The sequence below is a fragment of the Salmo salar genome, chromosome ssa23, assembly GCF_905237065.1.
Source record: "Salmo salar chromosome ssa23, Ssal_v3.1, whole genome shotgun sequence".
In the NCBI taxonomy this organism is placed as follows: domain Eukaryota; kingdom Metazoa; phylum Chordata; class Actinopteri; order Salmoniformes; family Salmonidae; genus Salmo; species Salmo salar.
In genome coordinates, this window is record NC_059464.1 from 46417711 (window position 1) to 46437138 (window position 19428).

The following is a 19428-nucleotide window of genomic DNA, read 5'->3' on the forward strand; positions in this document are numbered from 1 at the left end:
AGGTTGGAGCCTCTACGTAAGGAGACAGCTATGTGTTTATGTATGACTGTATAAAAGGGGTATGATAAAAGCAGAGGGAATACTGTACGTGTAGGTCGGTCCAGTCACAGTCTGACAGTGATGGAGTCCAGACTAGTGGTGGTAGTCTCTCTCCCCCCGCCCAAGAAGGTGGTTGGGAGGGACATTACATGGTGAAACATGGAGTCTGTGTGGGGGGGTTGACAACAGGTGCCTAAATGGCAAATAGTCCTACTTTCTTCATTTCTAACGTCATTTTAATCTGAAACAGGGCCCTTGACATTTTATACACATAGAACCAATTACAGACATCCTCTCTACTGGACTGAGGGGGTGGTCAGACATCCTCTCTACTGGACTGAGGGGGTGGTCAGACATCCTCTCTACTGGACTGAGGGGGTGGTCAGACATCCTCTCTACTGGACTGAGGGGGTGGTCAGACATCCTCTCTACTGGACTGAGGGGGTGGTCAGACATCCTCTCTACTGGACTGAGGGGGTGGTCAGACATCCTCTCTACTGGACTGAGGGGGTGGTCAGACATCCTCTCTACTGGACTGAGGGGGTGGTCAGACATCCTCTCTACTGGACTGAGGGGGTGGTCAGACATCCTCTCTACTGGACTGAGGGGGTTGTCAGACATCCTCTCTACTGGACTGAGGGGGTGGTCAGACATCCTCTCTACTGGACTGAGGGGGTGGACAGACATCCTCTCTACTGGACTGAGGGGGTGGTCAGACATCCTCTCTACTGGACTGAGGGGGTGGTCAGACATCCTCTCTACTGGACTGAGGGGGTGGTCAGACATCCTCTCTACTGGACTGAGGGGGTGGTCAGACATCCTCTCTACTGGACTGAGGGGGTTGTCAGACATCCTCTCTACTGGACTGAGGGGGTTGTCAGACATCCTCTCTACTGAGGGGGTGGTCAGACATCCTCTCTACTGAGGGGGTGGTCAGACATCCTCTCTACTGAACTGAGGGGGTTGTCAGACATCCTCTCTACTGGACTGAGGGGGTTGTCAGACATCCTCTCTACTGGACTGAGGGGGTTGTCAGACATCCTCTCTACTGGACTGAGGGGGTTGTCAGACATCCTCTCTGCTGGACTGAGGGGGTAGTCAGACATCCTCTCTGCTGGACTGAGGGGGTTGTCAGACATCCTCTCTACTGGACTGAGGGGGTTGTCAGACATCCTCTCTACTGGACTGAGGGGGTAGTCAGACATCCTCTCTACTGGACTGAGGGGGTAGTCAGACATCCTCTCTGCTGGACTGAGGGGGTTGTCAGACATCCTCTCTACTGGACTGAGGGGGTAGTCAGACATCCTCTCTACTGGACTGAGGGGGTAGTCAGACATCCTCTCTACTGGACTGAGGGGGTAGTCAGACATCCTCTCTGCTGGACTGAGGGGGTAGTCAGACATCCTCTCTGCTGGACTGAGGGGGTAGTCAGACATCCTCTCTGCTGGACTGAGGGGGTTGTCAGACATCCTCTCTACTGGACTGAGGGGGTGGTCAGACATCCTCTCTACTGGACTGAGGGGGTTGTCAGACATCCTCTCTACTGGACTGAGGGGGTGGTCAGACATCCTCTCTACTGGACTGAGGGGGTTGTCAGACATCCTCTCTACTGGACTGAGGGGGTGGTCAGACATCCTCTCTACTGGACTGAGGGGTTTGTCGTATGCCTTTTGTAGTAAACAATCACAAAGACAACAAAACAATAGCAACACAGTAATTGTATCTGTTGAACATTAAAACTTTGTTCACATTATCTTTAAGGGATTTAAAATAATCATGTTTATCTGAAATAAACACTACAAATGATTAGGTTATCATTACACCTATTAGTAAGCATACAGTGTGTATGCTGCCATAACAATTGATAACATTATAACGTTGATTGATACAATGATCACACACACAAAAAAATCTTACATCTACCAAGATCCAATCACAGGCTTTATCTGAAAGATTTGAATACATTATTGTCAACATCCTGGAAATCTTGTGTGGATGTAAATATGAAAATAGTTGATAAACAGTAGGCCTATATTTTTCATATTTTCTGATCTTGAAAACTCTTGATTAGATTACATTTTCTACATGTTATTCTACAAGCGACAGTCTTTTCCGTCTTTTGTCGAGTTCACCCGAGAGAAAACCACGAAGTTGAACGCAACAGTTCATAAGGACCCAGTCTACTTATAGAACACATAGCGGAATGATTACCATCACAATGGCACAAACATCAAGACCAGAAAGTTCTGTGTGGTTTCTTAAACATATCCCAAATCACCGACTTTCTTAGATTGGACGAGATAAAAGTTATTTTGACAGTGTTTTCTGTCTACTTGTCGATTATCGATGCAATGTTCACTCAAAGGGTTACTTTGTTACAGTAGCTAATTGAACATTTTTTGTTTCGTCGTAGTCTACAACACAGATCGCTACACTGTTTCCACCCTCTCATTCCACTGCTCAAACGACCCGTAACAATGTAACAACTTTGTACCCGCTGGTCAAGCTGAAGTAGCTAGTTGAGTACCTGGTGAAGCGCTGTCAGTCCGTCTATATTGGCGTGGTTGATGTCAGCGCCCTGTCGTAGGAGCGCCGCTACCTCCTCTCTGTCCCCGGCCGAACAGGCTGCCATAAACACGGCACCCTGAGCGAACCGAACCCGGGCCCTCCGCGTCCCGGTTCCCGTCGACCCGTCCCGCGTTCCCGGTCCCGTCTGATCGGTTTCAGAGCCTAGCCATCGCTGTAATTGATCCTGCCTACGCTGTTTTGCAGCTTCGGATCGGGAACGATCAGTCGCCGCCATCTTCCTCGGGTCTCTCCCGGGTAGATTCAGTTCATGTTGCCGGCGGAGCCAAAGTAGAGCTGCATTAGGGATGTCCTTTCCGAGAGACTGCGCCCCCTGGCGGTAACACACTCATACGACAGTCGAACTTTGGAAGGACAGAACAGGGCATTCTCCCAAGAGTGTGTCAGGCCGGGCCAATGGTGATTTGAGTAGGCTACTGTAAAAACAAAAAGCAGCAGGCATGCTGATGACGCATTGTAGGACTCCCACGCAGGCAAGAACGTCTTGGATATAAGCTGTCTCCAGTGTGTGGTGCAAATACTGTAAAGCTTCCATATTAGTCTCGGGCCCTAGGCAAACCATGCAGAAAAAAACGACTTTACTTATGCCCCAAAGTGTAGCCTAAGTGCTGCAATTTGTCAACAGCTGGCCCTTGAGGATCTCTAATTGGAAATGGTTAAATTGAGTGGCCATGGAAAGTTAACCTTTTTCCTATGACAAACATACAGTATATGATTCTCTGCAATATTGTAGCAACCTTAACCCAACAATTTGCTACGTTGGTGTCAGAAGTGGGATTAGGCCATCGGGAGAGGCGTGTACACGTGAGGAACTTGGTATAGAGAAGCGTGGGGACACGCTCTCCCGAAGAAAGGGGGTAACTGTACTGTAGCGACCTGAACACAACAGCTAGCGACTTTATCGAAAGGTCCGAACGTATTGGTGTAACGGTTAACGTGTCGTCTCGCCAGTCGCTGGCCCCGGGTTCGACTCCCTGAAGCAACTTTTCTTTTCATCATGAATAATTCTATTCTACACATTCCAGAGGGTGTCATTCTGACTGTTGTCTATGAAACATATCAATATACTGCACTAGCATGTCCGGGATATGACCTCCACATTACAAAACAGTACATGGGATCATAACACACACTATCAATACAGACACATAGCATGGTGTCATGATCAATACACACACACACACACACACATAGGCATATTATGATATTATCACAAGGTGCCAGATTACATTTAAACCATTTCTAAGCTGAGCTGTCTGTATACTCCTGACTGGCTGGTGGTTATTTTAATGTTTTTAAAGAAACCAAATATTTCTGTTGTCTGATGAAAACCTAGTAACTAGATTTTCATTTATTTATTTATTGAAAACAATGTGCTCTGAACATTTCATGAATCTAGGACCAAGAAAATGCATTCAGAATAGTTTCTGTAGTTTCATAATTGTATATTTGTTCATGGGGAAAATATGGTAATTTTCATCAGACAGCGACAATAAGTTTCTTCTGTATCTCTGCTAAACATCTGGGTAACAGATTGAAATGAATGTGAGCTTTATTCAGTACATTTAGTTATTGCTTGCTTTTCCAAAGTCTAGCAACCTTGGCAGCAGGCATGCTGGTTTAGTTAGACAAGCTACTCTAAATGGATTGGTAGCTAGTTATGAGGTTAGGAGAATGTGAACCCATATGGCTGCCAAGCTAAAGCTAACTTCATAAAATTGTGAGGTGGCTAGTATTACAGAGAAACAACAAAACATGATTTTTATTTTTTATTTATTCATCAAGGAATCAATAGGTTACATCAAATTAATTTATAAACATGAGTCCTGCCCGTCAAGGCACCCTCTCTCTCTCTCTCTCTCTCTCTCTCTCTCTCTCTCTCTCTCTCTCTCTCTCTCTCTCTCTCTCTCTCTCTCTCTCTCTCTCTCTCTCTCTCTCTCTCTCTCTCTCTCTCTCTCTCTCTCTCTCTCTCTCTCTCTCTCTCTCTCTCTCTCTCTCTCTCTCTCTCTCTCTCTCTCTCTCTCTCTCTCTCTCTCTCTCTCTCTCTCTCTCTCTCTCTCTCTCTCTCTCTCTCTCTCTCTCTCTCTCTCTCTCTCTCTCTCTCCTCCACTGACGATACTGCTCCCTCCACAAAACACCAGACAGACAAATAATGATGATAAAATGTGGACAAAAACAAATGGAATTTTAGTAAATTAATTTAACATCTGAAAAAGAACAAAAACAGGACAAATCTGATGGGGGTACATGCACTGGTTCCCCCTATGGGTATGACACTTCTATAGCTGAATTAACATGCTATTGAAATATGAGCCACTTAATTAAAGCACTTAGAAATTCCAAGATTTAGTCAACATTGTAAACATTTATAGGTATTTTAAACCCTGCTCATAACTTACTTTATTTCATCTGCAGTGAAAGCATATGCATGTGAACCATGCATCAGAATCACCTTTATTCAGTACATTAACACATAACCAGGATGTGCCTTGGTGGGAAGCTGCTGCCAGCAATACACTAAACAGCATACAGACAAGTCCACATTACACATGTCGTTCACATCTAGCACTTTTCTGTGATTTCCTAAAGTCAGATGGTGAACAACAGTAACAAGCAGTGTTGGAGATAAATTACACTACAGCTGTTAGAGATAACAGTATAGTGCAGTATTGACCAATGGAGATAAATTACACTACAGCTGTTAGAGATAACAGTATACTGCAGTATTGACCAATGGAGATAAATTACACTACAGCTGTTAGAGATAACAGTATAGTGCAGTATTGACCAATGGAGATAAATTACACTACAGCTGTTAGAGATAACAGTATACTGCAGTATTGACAAATATGTGCAATAATGAATTAGCATGAATTAACATATTCGTACTTAGCTAATAACAGACATGTTTCTATTTTCAGTATTTCTCCCATGTATTCACTCATGTAGTCTTTATTATATTGCAGTCAGGTGCAGTGATATCTGGTGATATGTGAAATGTATTCCCATTGGATCTCCTTGTATATCATCCCCCTTCAGAGCCATGCTGATTGTTGTTAAGACAGAATCAGTTGTCCATGTACATTTTACATTTTGTAATAGCAAGGTATTGGCATATTCGTCATATAAATATTGGTAAGACAAGTTGACCTATACATAGAAGAGCACAGACACAGAAAGAGTACAATTGGTTTCAGAATGAATAGTACATTGGTTGGGCACGTGTGCATTACATCCCTCAGTCAAGAATCCATCCACACATAACCTGTTAAAGTTATTCAGAGCTCTCCTTCCCTTATTCTCATTCCCTCTTCTCTAGTCCAGCAGAATACAAACCATTCTAAAAACAGTCCACAAACATTCTGAAAACAGTCCACCAGAACACACAAGTTTTAAACAATTGGTTGTACATAAGTGTTGATAAAATGAAACAAAATGGGAGATCCAATTTCCCCACTGATGAGCACTACCCTTATGGCCCTGTGAAACTGTATGACTATAGCTTAAAATTATATTATATATATATATATATATAACATATTGGAATATAAAATACTGTTTGTTTTTCCTTTTAGAAAAGTTCTGTTAGGTTATAATCAGAGTAGGGTGCCATTGTGACTTGACTAATTGGGCTCTAGTTTTGTGCGCAACGTACGTTAGTGTGCAATTTCAGCCTGTTAAAACTGGCACGCTGGCATTTTCCACCCCATGCGCCAGGTTCAGCAATTTACCTGTCTAATATCAGCTTGCTTGTCCTGAGGTGGGAAGGGTGGCAATATTTTAAGGTGTGTCCTTGAAAACAAGCGCAAACATTTCATGTAGCGCATATCAGGAGATTTATTACCAACCAAAAGCAGGTCTTAGTGGGACTCTTACAGTATGCTCATGGAACAACAGGTCTTAGTGGGGCCCTTACAGTATGCTCGCGGAACAACAGGTCTTAGCGGGGCCCTTACAGTATGCTCATGCAACAACAGGTCTTAGCGGGGCCCTTACAGTATGCTCATGGAACAACAGGTCTTAGCGGGGCCCTTACAGTATGCTCATGGAACAACAGGTCTTAGTGGGGCCCTTACAGTATGCTCATGGAACAACAGGTCTTAGTGGTGCTCTTACAGTATGCTCATGGAACAACAGGTCTTAGTGGTGCCCTTACAGTATGCTCATGGAACAACAGGTCTTAGCGGGGCCCTTACAGTTTGCTCATGGAACAACAGGTCTTAGTGGGGCTCTTACAGTATGCTCATGGAACAACAGGTCTTAGTGGTGCCCTTACAGTATGCTCATGGAACAACAGGTCTTAGTGGGGCCCTTACAGTATGCTCATGGAACAACAGGTCTTAGTGGGGCCCTTACAGTATGCTCATGGAACAACAGGTCTTAGTGGGGCCCTTACAGTATGCTCATGGAACAACAGGTCTTAGCGGGGCCCTTACAGTATGCTCATGGAACAACAGGTCTTAGTGGGGCCCTTACAGTATGCTCGCGGAACAACAGGTCTTAGTGGGGCCCTTACAGTATGCTCATGGAACAACAGGTCTTAGTGGGGCCCTTACAGTATGCTCATGGAACAACAGGTCTTAGCGGGGCCCTTACAGTATGCTCATGGAACAACAGGTCTTAGTGGGGCCCTTACAGTATGCTCGCGCAACAACAGGTCTTAGTGGGGCCCTTACAGTATGCTCATGAAACAACAGGTCTTAGTGGGGCCCTTACAGTATGCTCATGCAACAACAGGTCTTAGTGGGGCCCTTACAGTATGCTCATGGAACAACAGGTCTTAGTGGGGCCCTTACAGTATGCTCGCGCAACAACAGGTCTTAGTGGGGCCCTTACAGTATGCTCATGCAACAACAGGTCTTAGCGGGGCCCTTACAGTTTGCTCATGGAACAACAGGTCTTAGTGGGGCCCTGACAGTTTGCTCATGGAACAACAGGTCTTAGTGGGGCCCTTACAGTATGCTCATGGAACAACAGGTCTTAGTGGGGCCCTTACAGTATGCTCGCGGAACAACAGGTCTTAGTGGGGCCCTTACAGTATGCTCATGGAACAACAGGTCTTAGCGGGGCCCTTACAGTATGCTCATGGAACAACAGGTCTTAGCGCTGCCCTTACAGTATGCTCATGGAACAACAGGTCTTAGCGCTGCCCTTACAGTATGCTCATGGAACAAAGATGAGATGTGTTTATTTGTGCAGGTAACCCTCTTATTAATAAACAAATGTTTAATGCCATTTGGTTTCATTTTTATTAAAAACCAAGCATTTTTTTGTCCTGCCCAATGCATTTGCCAAGCAGCCAAGCTTATAAATAAAAGGTTTGGCTTGTGAGACTGCTTTGAAATAAATCTTAAATCACCAAAACTTTATTAAGTTTGGCAGCATCCCCTTCTTATCTACAGTTGAAGTCGGAAGTTTACATACACCTTAGCCAAATACATTTAAACTCAGTTTTTCACAACTCCTGACATTTAATCCTAGTAAAAATTCCCAGTCTTAGGTCAGTTAGCATCACCACTTTATTTAAAGAATGTGAAATGTCAGAATAACAGTAGAGAGAATTATTTCTTTCAGCTTTTATTTCTTTCATCACATTCCCAGTGGGTCAGAAGTTTACATACACTCAATTAGTATTTGATTGCATTGCCTTTAAATTGTTTAACTTGGGTCAAACGTTTTGGGTAGCCTTCCACAAGCTTCCCACAATAAGTTGGGTGAATTGTGGCCCATTCCTCCTGACAGAGCTGGTGTAACTGAGTCAGGTTTGTAGGCCTCCTTGCTCGCACACGCCTTTTCAGTTCTGCCCACAAATGTTCTGTAGGATTGAGGTCAGGGCTTTGTGATGGCCACTCCAATACCTTGACTTTATTGTCCTGAAGCCATTTTGCCACAACTTTGGAAGTATGCTTGGGGTCATTATCCATTTGGAAGACCCATTTGCAACCAAGCTTTAACTTCCTGACTGATGTCTTGAGATGTTGCTTCAAAATATCCACACCATTTTCCTTCCTCATGAAGCCATCTATTTTGTGAAGTGCACCAGTCCCTCCTGCAGCAAAGCACCCCCACAACATGATGCTGCCACCCCCGTGCTTCATGGTTGGGATGGTGTTCTTCGGCTTGCAAGCCTCCCCTTTTTCCTCCAAACATAACGATGGTCATTATGGCCAAACAGTTCTATTTTTGTTTCATCAGACCAGAGGACATTTCTCCAAAAAAGTACAGTCTTTGCCCCCAAGTGCAGTTGCAAACCGCAGTCTGGCTTTTTTATGGCGGTTTTGGAGCAGTGGCTTCTTCCTTGCTGAGCGGCCTTTCAGGTTATGTCGATATAGGACTTGTTTTACTGTGGATATAGATAATTTTGTGTATGTAAACTTATGTAAACTAATTAAGTGTATGTACACTTCCGACTTCAACTGTATGTATTTTGTAGGCCTACAATATTTTAGCCAACTCCCGCATTGGACATGCGTAAAAAACCTTCATGTCTATATTCCCATCAGGGTAGCTTACCCTTGGCCTATAGGTTACCCTTACCCACGGCCTATGGGCTACCCTTACCCTCGACCTATGAGCTATACCCAGCTAAGATTGGTTCATTATTAGGGTCATTATTATTTATTCATATAATTTTCTTATCCCCTATTTTTTGTGATTATGTTCTTGTCTCATCGCTGCAACTCCCCAATGGGCTCGGGAGAGGCGAAAGTCGAGTCATAAGTCCTCATAAACATGACCCGCCAAACCGCGCTTCTTAACACCCACCCGCCAACTTAACCCGGAAGCCAGCCGCACCAATGTGTGAGATGAAACACCGTTCAACTGACGACCGAAGTCAGTCTGCAGGCGCCCGGCCTCCACAAGGAGTCACTAGAGCGCGATGAACCAAGTAAAGCCGACCCCGGTCAAACCCTCCCCTAACCCGGATGACGCGGCGCCAATTGTGCCCTATAGGACTTCCGGTCACGGCCGGGAACGAATCACCAGACTGTAGTGATGCTGTAACACTGCGATGCAGTGCCTTAGACCACTGCGCCACTTGGGAGGCCGACCACCCTCTCTTTTTTATCCTGTGAATTTTATGATATCATGCGTCTGACTTCAAGCTATTTCAAACTATTGATGTTTAAAAAAAAAAAACAGATATCTAGTTTTTAATCAAATAAAATGAAAAACAAGACTTATTAGAATGATTCACCATCCTGGCTTTATGGAACGTCCAGTTCGCATGAAATGCAATCTGCTATTTCTGGAAAAGTGTGAATGCGCTCAGTAAGATGGTTCCATCCATGAGGTTTCTAAAACATTCTATTGGGGAGCAGTAAAATGGTGAGTGGTGTCAAATAATAGTTCTGCAGGAGGGGTGAAGTCAGGCGCAGGAGACCTAGGTACGTGAAACACGTAGTTACTTTAATGAAGAAAAAACAAGTCCAAAAGCCTACAAGGCAAGGGAAAAAATATTCCAACAAAGGAAGACTAACACAGTCTTGGGAATATATCGGGACTCAGCTCAGCAACCCTAAAGCCAAAACGCTAAATATAAAAGGACCAGAAATGAAATCCCGCACAACCCCAAACACAAAACAGACAGACTAAATACCCCACTAATTACTAAACACAAAACAGGTGCTACCCTAACCAGACATTACCAAACGAAACAGAAAAGGAAATCGGTGGCAGCTAGTAGGCCGGCGACGCCGAGCGCCGAGCGCCGCCCGAACGGGGAGAGGCGCCACCTGTGGACGTTGTGACAAGTGGACATTCTCTTTATATTGGATCTTCATCCAGCTTGTGTAAAATGTTTGGACGTATGTAAAAACCTCCACCGTCTGCGTTGGCTTAATATTATACGCCTACGGGGAGCAATTATGGTGCCTGTGACTGTATTTAGAGAAAGACTTAAAAACAAGTGGTTTGGTTATGATTAGAATTTGATTCAAATTATTCCCTCTCTTTTTAAGTGAATCAAAAGTGAATTTAATATTGCTTATTGACAACGTTTGGCATGTCCACGGCTCAGACATGGCAGACATAATGGCCATTTGTAGCCTAGCACCCATATCAGTGTGAATGCTATGTTTAACAATATACAGTATTTCCATATTGAAGCCATATTGCAATTTGGCTTCTTACAATGTGGACTGCAAACATGTTCAACATATTTAGCCAAGATGGGATAGGCCTAAATACATTTTTGGTTATTTTGTTTCTGTAGGCTATTTAACAAACTATGCTATAACGGACTAACACTCCAATAAAAAACGGTAAAATACACAACTTGAAGCAACCACATTATTTAGCCATGGAGCACGTTCTGATTGGCCAGTGAGGGATCAAGCCTCAACACACACCCACAACGTGTTTATTAATTTCACAACACAGCCAGCTACTGTGACCATAATTCCAGTTGTGAAAAAAATAAAAAATAAAAATAATTCTGACACATCCTCCCCCTGAACCTATAGCGATACTGCCAGCGCTAAGATTTACAATTGCGTTAGGTCTGTTAAAAATAGAGTCTGTTGTATGCCACTCAAATGACAGCCTATTCCCTATTAAGTCCACTTATTTCGTAGCGCACTATGTAGGGAATAGTGTACCGTTTGGAACACAGCCGTTCCATTTAGCTCCTAGTGAAGCAACAGGGGCCTCGGTGATGTCATTATGTCACATCATTAAAAGAGAAGTAGATGTCCATTTAGGGCTGGACATCCTAATGATCGAAGTAAGTACTTATCAGGCACGTGTAAAAAAAAAGAGATGAGAACAAACACTACAAGAAAAAGGGAGTAATTTTAAGGGATGAATAAAAATATTTGTTTAACACTTTTTTGGTTACTACATGATTCCATATGTGTTATTTAATAGTTTTGATGTCTTCACTATTATTCTACAATGTAGAAAATAGTAAAAATAAAGAAAAACCCTTGAATGAGTAGGTGTGTCCAAACTTTTGACTGGTACTGTATGTCAAAGTTCTGTGAGGCACTGTGTAGCGATGAGCTGACGGGCTTGTTATCAGAGTCTGAGGACGGATAACAACTCAATGAAAATAAGTAAAATGTCATTCTAAGGTGCTGTGTGTACAGATGAGATTCTGCAGATCGGTGCAAGGTTGTTGAAGGTCCCTGTAGGTTCCTAGGCATCAACAGTCTGTGATCCTAATATACATCCCACTAGGGCCTTAACAGCTACCTTAACAGCTACCTTAACAGCTACCTTAACAGCTACCTTAACAACTACCTTAACAGCTACCTTAACAGCTACCTTAACAGCTACCTTAACAGCTACCTTAACAGCTACCTTAACAACTACCTTAACAGCTACCTTAACAGCTACCTTAACAGCTACCTTAACAACTACCTTAACATCTACCTTAACAGCTACCTTAACAACTACCTTAACATCTACCTTAACAGCTACCTTAACAGCTACCTTAACAGCTACCTTAACAGCTACCTTAACAGCTACCTTAACAGCTACCAACAGCTACCTTAACAACTACCTTAACAACTACCTTAACAACTACCTTAACAGCTACCAACAGCTACCTTAACATCTACCGTAACAGCTACCTTAACAGCTACCTTAACAGCTACCGTAACAGCTACCGTAACAGCTACCAACAGCTACCGTAACAGCTACCTTAACAGCTACCTTAACAGCTACCTTAACAGCTACCTTAACAACTACCTTAACAGCTACCTTAACAGCTACCAACAGCTACCTTAACAGCTACCTTAACAGCTACCTTAACATCTACCTTAACAGCTACCTTAACAGCTACCAACAGCTACCTTAACAACTACCTTAACAACTACCTTAACAACTACCTTAACAGCTACCAACAGCTACCTTAACATCTACCGTAACAGCTACCTTAACAGCTACCTTAACAGCTACCGTAACAGCTACCGTAACAGCTACCGTAACAGCTACCAACAGCTACCGTAACAGCTACCTTAACAGCTACCTTAACAGCTACCTTAACAACTACCTTAACAGCTACCTTAACAGCTACCTTAACAGCTACCTTAACAGCTACCAACAGCTACCTTAACAACTACCTTAACAACTACCTTAACAACTACCTTAACAGCTACCAACAGCTACCGTAACAGCTACCGTAACTGCTACCTTAACAGCTACCGTAACAGCTACCTTAACAGCTACCTTAACAGCTACCGTAACAGCTACCGTAACAGCTACCAACAGCTACCGTAACAGCTACCTTAACAGCTACCTTAACAGCTACCTTAACAGCTACCTTAACAGCTACCAACAGCTACCTTAACAGCTACCTTAACAGCTACCTTAACAGCTACCTTAACAGCTACCTTAACAGCTACCAACAGCTACCTTAACAGCTACCTTAACAGCTACCAACAGCTACCTTAACAGCTACCTTAACAGCTACCTTAACAGCTACCTTAACAGCTACCTTAACAGCTACCTTAACAGCTACCTTAACAGCTACCTTAACAGCTACCTTAACAGCTACCAACAGCTACCTTAACAGCTACCTTAACAGCTACCTTAACAGCTACCTTAACAGCTACCTTAACAGCTACCTTAACAGCTACCAACAGCTACCTTAACAGCTACCTTAACAGCTACCAACAGCTACCTTAACAGCTACCAACAGCTACCTTAACAGCTACCTTAACAGCTACCTTAACAGCTACCTTAACAGCTACCTTAACAGCTACCAACAGCTACCTTAACAGCTACCTTAACAGCTACCTTAACAGCTACCTTAACAGCTACCTTAACAGCTACCTTAACAGCTACCGTAACAGCTACCGTAACAGCTACCTTAACAGCTACCTTAACAGCTCCTGGAGATCCTGTGTGGCTCAGTCGATAAATCAAATCTAATTGTATTTGTCACATGCGCCTAATACAACAGGTGTAGAAGCTTACAGTGAAAATGCTTACTGACAAGGCCTTCTAACCAACAGTGTAGTTTTAAGATAATACAGATAATAATAGTAACAGTGTGGCGTCAGCGACGCCAGTGTCATCATGAGTTTGATTCCCGCTGGGGCCACATACAATTAAATATATGCACTCAGTCTACTGACGTGGGTTTGGTTCAGTCTACTGACGTGGGTTTGGTTCAGTCTACTGACGTGGGTTTGGCTCAGTCTACTGACGTGGGTTTGGTTCAGTGTACTGACGTGGGTTTGGTTCAGTGTACTGACGTGGGTTTGGTTCAGTGTACTGAACGTGGGTTTGGTTCAGTGTACTGAACGTGGGTTTGGTTCAGTCTACTGACGTGGGTTTGGTTCAGTCTACTGACGTGGGTTTGGCTCAGTCTACTGACGTGGGTTTGGCTCAGTCTACTGACGTGGGTTTGGTTCAGTCTACTGACGTGGGTTTGGTTCAGTGTACTCAATGTGGGTTTGGTTCAGTGTACTGACGTGGGTTTGGTTCAGTGTACTGAACGTGGGTTTGGCTCAGTGTACTGAACGTGGGTTTGGTTCAGTGTACTGAACGTGGGTTTGGTTCGGTGTACTGAACGTGGGTTTGGTTCAGTGTACTGAACGTGGGTTTGGTTCAGTGTACTGAACGTGGGTTTGGCTCAGTGTACTGACGTGGGTTTGGTTCAGTGTACTGAACGTGGGTTTGGCTCAGTGTACTGAACGTGGGTTTGGCTCAGTGTACTGACGTGGGTTTGGTTCAGTGTACTGAACGTGGGTTTGGTTCAGTGTACTGAACGTGGGTTTGGCTCAGTGTACTGAACGTGGGTTTGGTTCAGTGTACTGAACGTGGGTTTGGCTCAGTGTACTGAACGTGGGTTTGGTTCAGTGTACTGAACGTGGGTTTGGTTCAGTCTACTGAACGTGGGTTTGGCTCAGTGTATCCTCTCAACACGCCCTAATTTACCCTCTGGACACGCCTTAATTTACAGTCCACCCTAGTCCTTTTCTTTAGGGATACATTATAATATTAGAGCGAGGCTGGAGTAGAGTTGTGGTTTTCATTGAGCCTCCTCATCATCAGGCCCATCCCCTCTACCTCATCTGGGTCTATGATGGAGGCCATAGGGTCCAGGGCTGGTCCTGGACTTCCTTCCCCAGCTTTGGGGTATCTTCCTGGGCCTGGGGTCCCGCTGGTGTATAAGGCGCCCTGGAGGTCCAGGTTGACACAGAAGGAGCCCGGCAGCAGCTGCCTCTGGTACTGGTCCAGACGACTGATAACATCCAGGACAGAGGAGCTGCCTCCCCTCACCCAGCTAGGGAGCAGTCTGGCAGGGTTGAGTTGGGCAGGCAGGGACTGGCAGTGACGCAGCTCCAACTGGTAGTAACAGCTAAAGACAGAGACTCATTAGATCATGAGAAATGAGGACTCTACCATCGGTAGAGAAAGGCATTCTTCTCAGACGATGCTGAAGGAAGAGTTCTGGTTGTTGTTTGTGTGAAAAATCAATACAAATTGATCATAAAAATGTTTACAAACAGTAAGTGAGAATGTCTGTCTGTCTGTCTGTCTGTCTGTCTGTCTGTCTGTCTGTCTGTCTGTCTGTCTGTCTGTCTGTCTGTCTGTCTGTCTGTCTGTCTGTCTGTCTGTCTGTCTGTCTGTCTGTTTGTTTGTGTGTCTGTATCCTTACTTACTTTGCAGAGACGTGGTTGGAGACAGTCTTGGTGGCCCGGCTCACAGCACACTGCAACACCTTAACGACCTGCTCCCTGATCCATCCCACATCCTCCTGAACATCAGGCAGCCACTCTAACAGTCTGACAGAAGAGACAGGCCATTAGTCATATATAATAATACAGTCACTCTAACAGTCTGACAGAAGAGACAGGCCATTAGTCATATATAATAATACAGTCACTCTAACAGTCTGACAGAAGAGACAGGCCATTAGTCATATATAATAATACAGTCACTCTAACAGTCTGACAGAAGAGACAGGCCATTAGTCATATATAATAATACAGTCACTCTAACAGTCTGACAGAAGAGACAGGCCATTAGTCATATATAATAATACAGTCACTCTAACAGTCTGACAGAAGAGACAGGCCATTAGTCATATATAATAATACAGTCACTCTAACAGTCTGACAGAAGAGACAGGCCATTAGTCATATATAATAATACAGTCACTCTAACAGTCTGACAGAAGAGACAGGCCATTAGTCATATATAATAATACAGTCACTCTAACAGTCTGACAGAAGAGACAGGCCATTAGTCATATATAATAATACAGTCACTCTAACAGTCTGACAGAAGAGACAGGCCATTAGTCATATATAATAATACAGTCACTCTAACAGTCTGACAGAAGAGACAGGCCATTAGTCATATATAATAATACAGTCACTCTAACAGTCTGACAGAAGAGACAGGCCATTAGTCATATATAATAATACAGTCACTCTAACAGTCTGACAGAAGAGACAGGCCATTAGTCATATATAATAATACAGTCACTCTAACAGTCTGACAGAAGAGACAGGCCATTAGTCATATATAATAATACAGTCACTCTAACAGTCTGACAGAAGAGACAGGCCATTAGTCATATATAATAATACAGTCACTCTAACAGTCTGACAGAAGAGACAGGCCATTAGTCATATATAATAATACAGTCACTCTAACAGTCTGACAGAAGAGACAGGCCATTAGTCATATATAATAATACAGTCACTCTAACAGTCTGACAGAAGAGACAGGCCATTAGTCATATATAATAATACAGTCACTCTAACAGTCTGACAGAAGAGACAGGCCATTAGTCATATATAATAATACAGTCACTCTAACAGTCTGACAGAAGAGACAGGCCATTAGTCATATATAATAATACAGTCACTCTAACAGTCTGACAGAAGAGACAGGCCATTAGTCATATATAATAATACAGTCACTCTAACAGTCTGACAGAAGAGACAGGCCATTAGTCATATATAATAATACAGTCACTCTAACAGTCTGACAGAAGAGACAGGCCATTAGTCATATATAATAATACAGTCACTCTAACAGTCTGACAGAAGAGACAGGCCATTAGTCATATATAATAATACAGTCACTCTAACAGTCTGACAGAAGAGACAGGCCATTAGTCATATATAATAATACAGTCACTCTAACAGTCTGACAGAAGAGACAGGCCATTAGTCATATATAATAATACAGTCACTCTAACAGTCTGACAGAAGAGACAGGCCATTAGTTATATATAATAATACAGTCACTCTAACAGTCTGACAGAAGAGACAGGCCATTAGTCATATATAATAATACAGTCACTCTAACAGTCTGACAGAAGAGACAGGCCATTAGTCATATATAATAATACAGTCACTCTAACAGTCTGACAGAAGAGACAGGCCATTAGTCATATATAATAATACAGTCACTCTAACAGTCTGACAGAAGAGACAGGCCATTAGTCATATATAATAATACAGTCACTCTAACAGTCTGACAGAAGAGACAGGCCATTAGTCATATATAATAATACAGTCACTCTAACAGTCTGACAGAAGAGACAGGCCATTAGTCATATATAATAATACAGTCACTCTAACAGTCTGACAGAAGAGACAGGCCATTAGTCATATATAATAATACAGTCACTCTAACAGTCTGACAGAAGAGACAGGCCATTAGTCATATATAATAATACAGTCACTCTAACAGTCTGACAGAAGAGACAGGCCATTAGTCATATATAATAATACAGTCACTCTAACAGTCTGACAGAAGAGACAGGCCATTAGTCATATATAATAATACAGTCACTCTAACAGTCTGACAGAAGAGACAGGCCATTAGTCATATATAATAATACAGTCACTCTAACAGTCTGACAGAAGAGACAGGCCATTAGTCATATATAATAATACAGTCACTCTAACAGTCTGACAGAAGAGACAGGCCATTAGTCATATATAATAATACAGTCACTCTAACAGTCTGACAGAAGAGACAGGCCATTAGTCATATATAATAATACAGTCACTCTAACAGTCTGACAGAAGAGACAGGCCATTAGTCATATATAATAATACAGTCACTCTAACAGTCTGACAGAAGAGACAGGCCATTAGTCATATATAATAATACAGTCACTCTAACAGTCTGACAGAAGAGACAGGCCATTAGTCATATATAATAATACAGTCACTCTAACAGTCTGACAGAAGAGACAGGCCATTAGTCATATATAATAATACAGTCACTCTAACAGTCTGACAGAAGAGACAGGCCATTAGTCATATATAATAATACAGTCACTCTAACAGTCTGACAGAAGAGACAGGCCATTAGTCATATATAATAATACAGTCACTCTAACAGTCTGACAGAAGAGACAGGCCATTAGTCATATATAATAATACAGTCACTCTAACAGTCTGACAGAAGAGACAGGCCATTAGTCATATATAATAATACAGTCACTCTAACAGTCTGACAGAAGAGACAGGCCATTAGTCATATATAATAATACAGTCACTCTAACAGTCTGACAGAAGAGACAGGCCATTAGTCATATATAATAATACAGTCACTCTAACAGTCTGACAGAAGAGACAGGCCATTAGTCATATATAATAATACAGTCACTCTAACAGTCTGACAGAAGATACAGGCAATTAGTCATATATAATAATACAGCCACTCTAACAGTCTGACAGAAGAGACAGGCCATTAGTCATATATAATAATACAGTCACTCTAACAGTCTGACAGAAGAGACAGGCCATTAGTCATATATAATAATACAGTCACTCTAACAGTCTGACAGAAGAGACAGGCCATTAGTTATACAGAGCAGACTCCAGGGGGAGGGTATAGGGTCTAGTCCTACCTAACAGTCATGGACAGAGCAGACTCCAGGGGGAGGGTATAGGGTCTAGTCCTACCTAACAGTCATGGACAGAGCAGACTCCAGGGGAAGGGTATAGGGTCTAGTCCTACCTAACAGTCATGGACAGAGCAGACTCCAGGGGAAGGGTATAGGGTCTAGTCCTACCTAACAGTCATAGACAGAGCAGACTCCAGGGGGAGGGTATAGGGTCTAGTCCTACCTAACAGTCATAGACAGAGCAGACTCCAGGGGGAGGGTATAGGGTCTAGTCCTACCTAACAGTCATAGACAGAGCAGACTCCAGGGGGAGGGTATAGGATCTAGTCCTACCTAACAGTCATAGACAGAGCAGACTCCAGGGGGAGGGTATAGGGTCTAGTCCTACCTAATAGTCATAGACAGAGCAGACTCCAGGGGGAGGGTATAGGGTCTAGTCCTACCTAACAGTCATGGACAGAGCAGACTCCAGGGGGAGGGTATAGGGTCTAGTCCTACCTAACAGTCATAGACAGAGCAGACTCCAGGGGAAGGGTAAAGGGTCTAGTCCCACCTAACAGTCATGGACAGAACAGACTCCAGGGGGAGGGTATAGGGTCTAGTCCTACCTAACAGTCATGGACAGAGCAGAATCAAGGGGAAGGGTATAGGGTCTAGTCCCACCTAACAGTCATGTACAGAGCAGACTCCAGGGGAAGGGTATAGGGTCTAGTCCTACCTAACAGTCATGGACAGAGCAGAATCAAAGGGAAGGGTATAGGGTCTAGTCCCACCTAACAGTCATGGACAGAGCAGACTCCAGGGGAAGGGTATAGGGTCTAGTCCTACCTAACAGTCATAGACAGAGCAGACTCCAGGGGGAGGGTATAGGGTCTAGTCCTACCTAACAGTCATAGACAGAGCAGACTCCAGGGGGAGGGTATAGGGTCTAGTCCCACCTAACAGTCATGGACAGAACAGACTCCAGGGGG

General features: G+C 43.5%; 2 protein-coding genes across 6 annotated transcripts in view; both read right to left on the reverse strand.

The window, feature by feature from the left end:
- The window catches only part of LOC106584787 (protein phosphatase 1 regulatory subunit 12A), a 63959-nt gene extending 61046 nt beyond the window's left edge, over positions 1-2913 (reverse strand). The window contains exon 1 of the mRNA XM_045706202.1: positions 2567-2913. Within this exon, the coding sequence (XP_045562158.1) occupies positions 2567-2842 (276 nt within the window). The 5' untranslated portion in view covers positions 2843-2913. The remainder of the gene's footprint in view (positions 1-2566) is intronic.
- A 7101-nt stretch (positions 2914-10014) lies between these two features.
- The window catches only part of LOC106584779 (patatin-like phospholipase domain-containing protein 2), a 59853-nt gene continuing 50439 nt past the window's right edge, over positions 10015-19428 (reverse strand). Inside the window, exons 8-10 of one of the 5 annotated variants that reach the window (XR_006761496.1) lie at positions 15243-15365; positions 13639-14938; positions 10015-10254 (exon numbers count right to left, since the gene is read on the reverse strand). Coding sequence is in view for 1 of the 5 variants with exons in the window: in XM_045706243.1 (XP_045562199.1) it covers positions 14578-14938; positions 15243-15365 (484 nt within the window). In the remaining 4 variants the exon portion in view is untranslated. Of the gene's footprint in view, positions 14939-15242; positions 15366-19428 lie in introns of all 5 variants that reach the window. The other 4 variants (XR_006761493.1, XR_006761495.1, XR_006761494.1 and 1 more) reach the window with 4 other exon arrangements.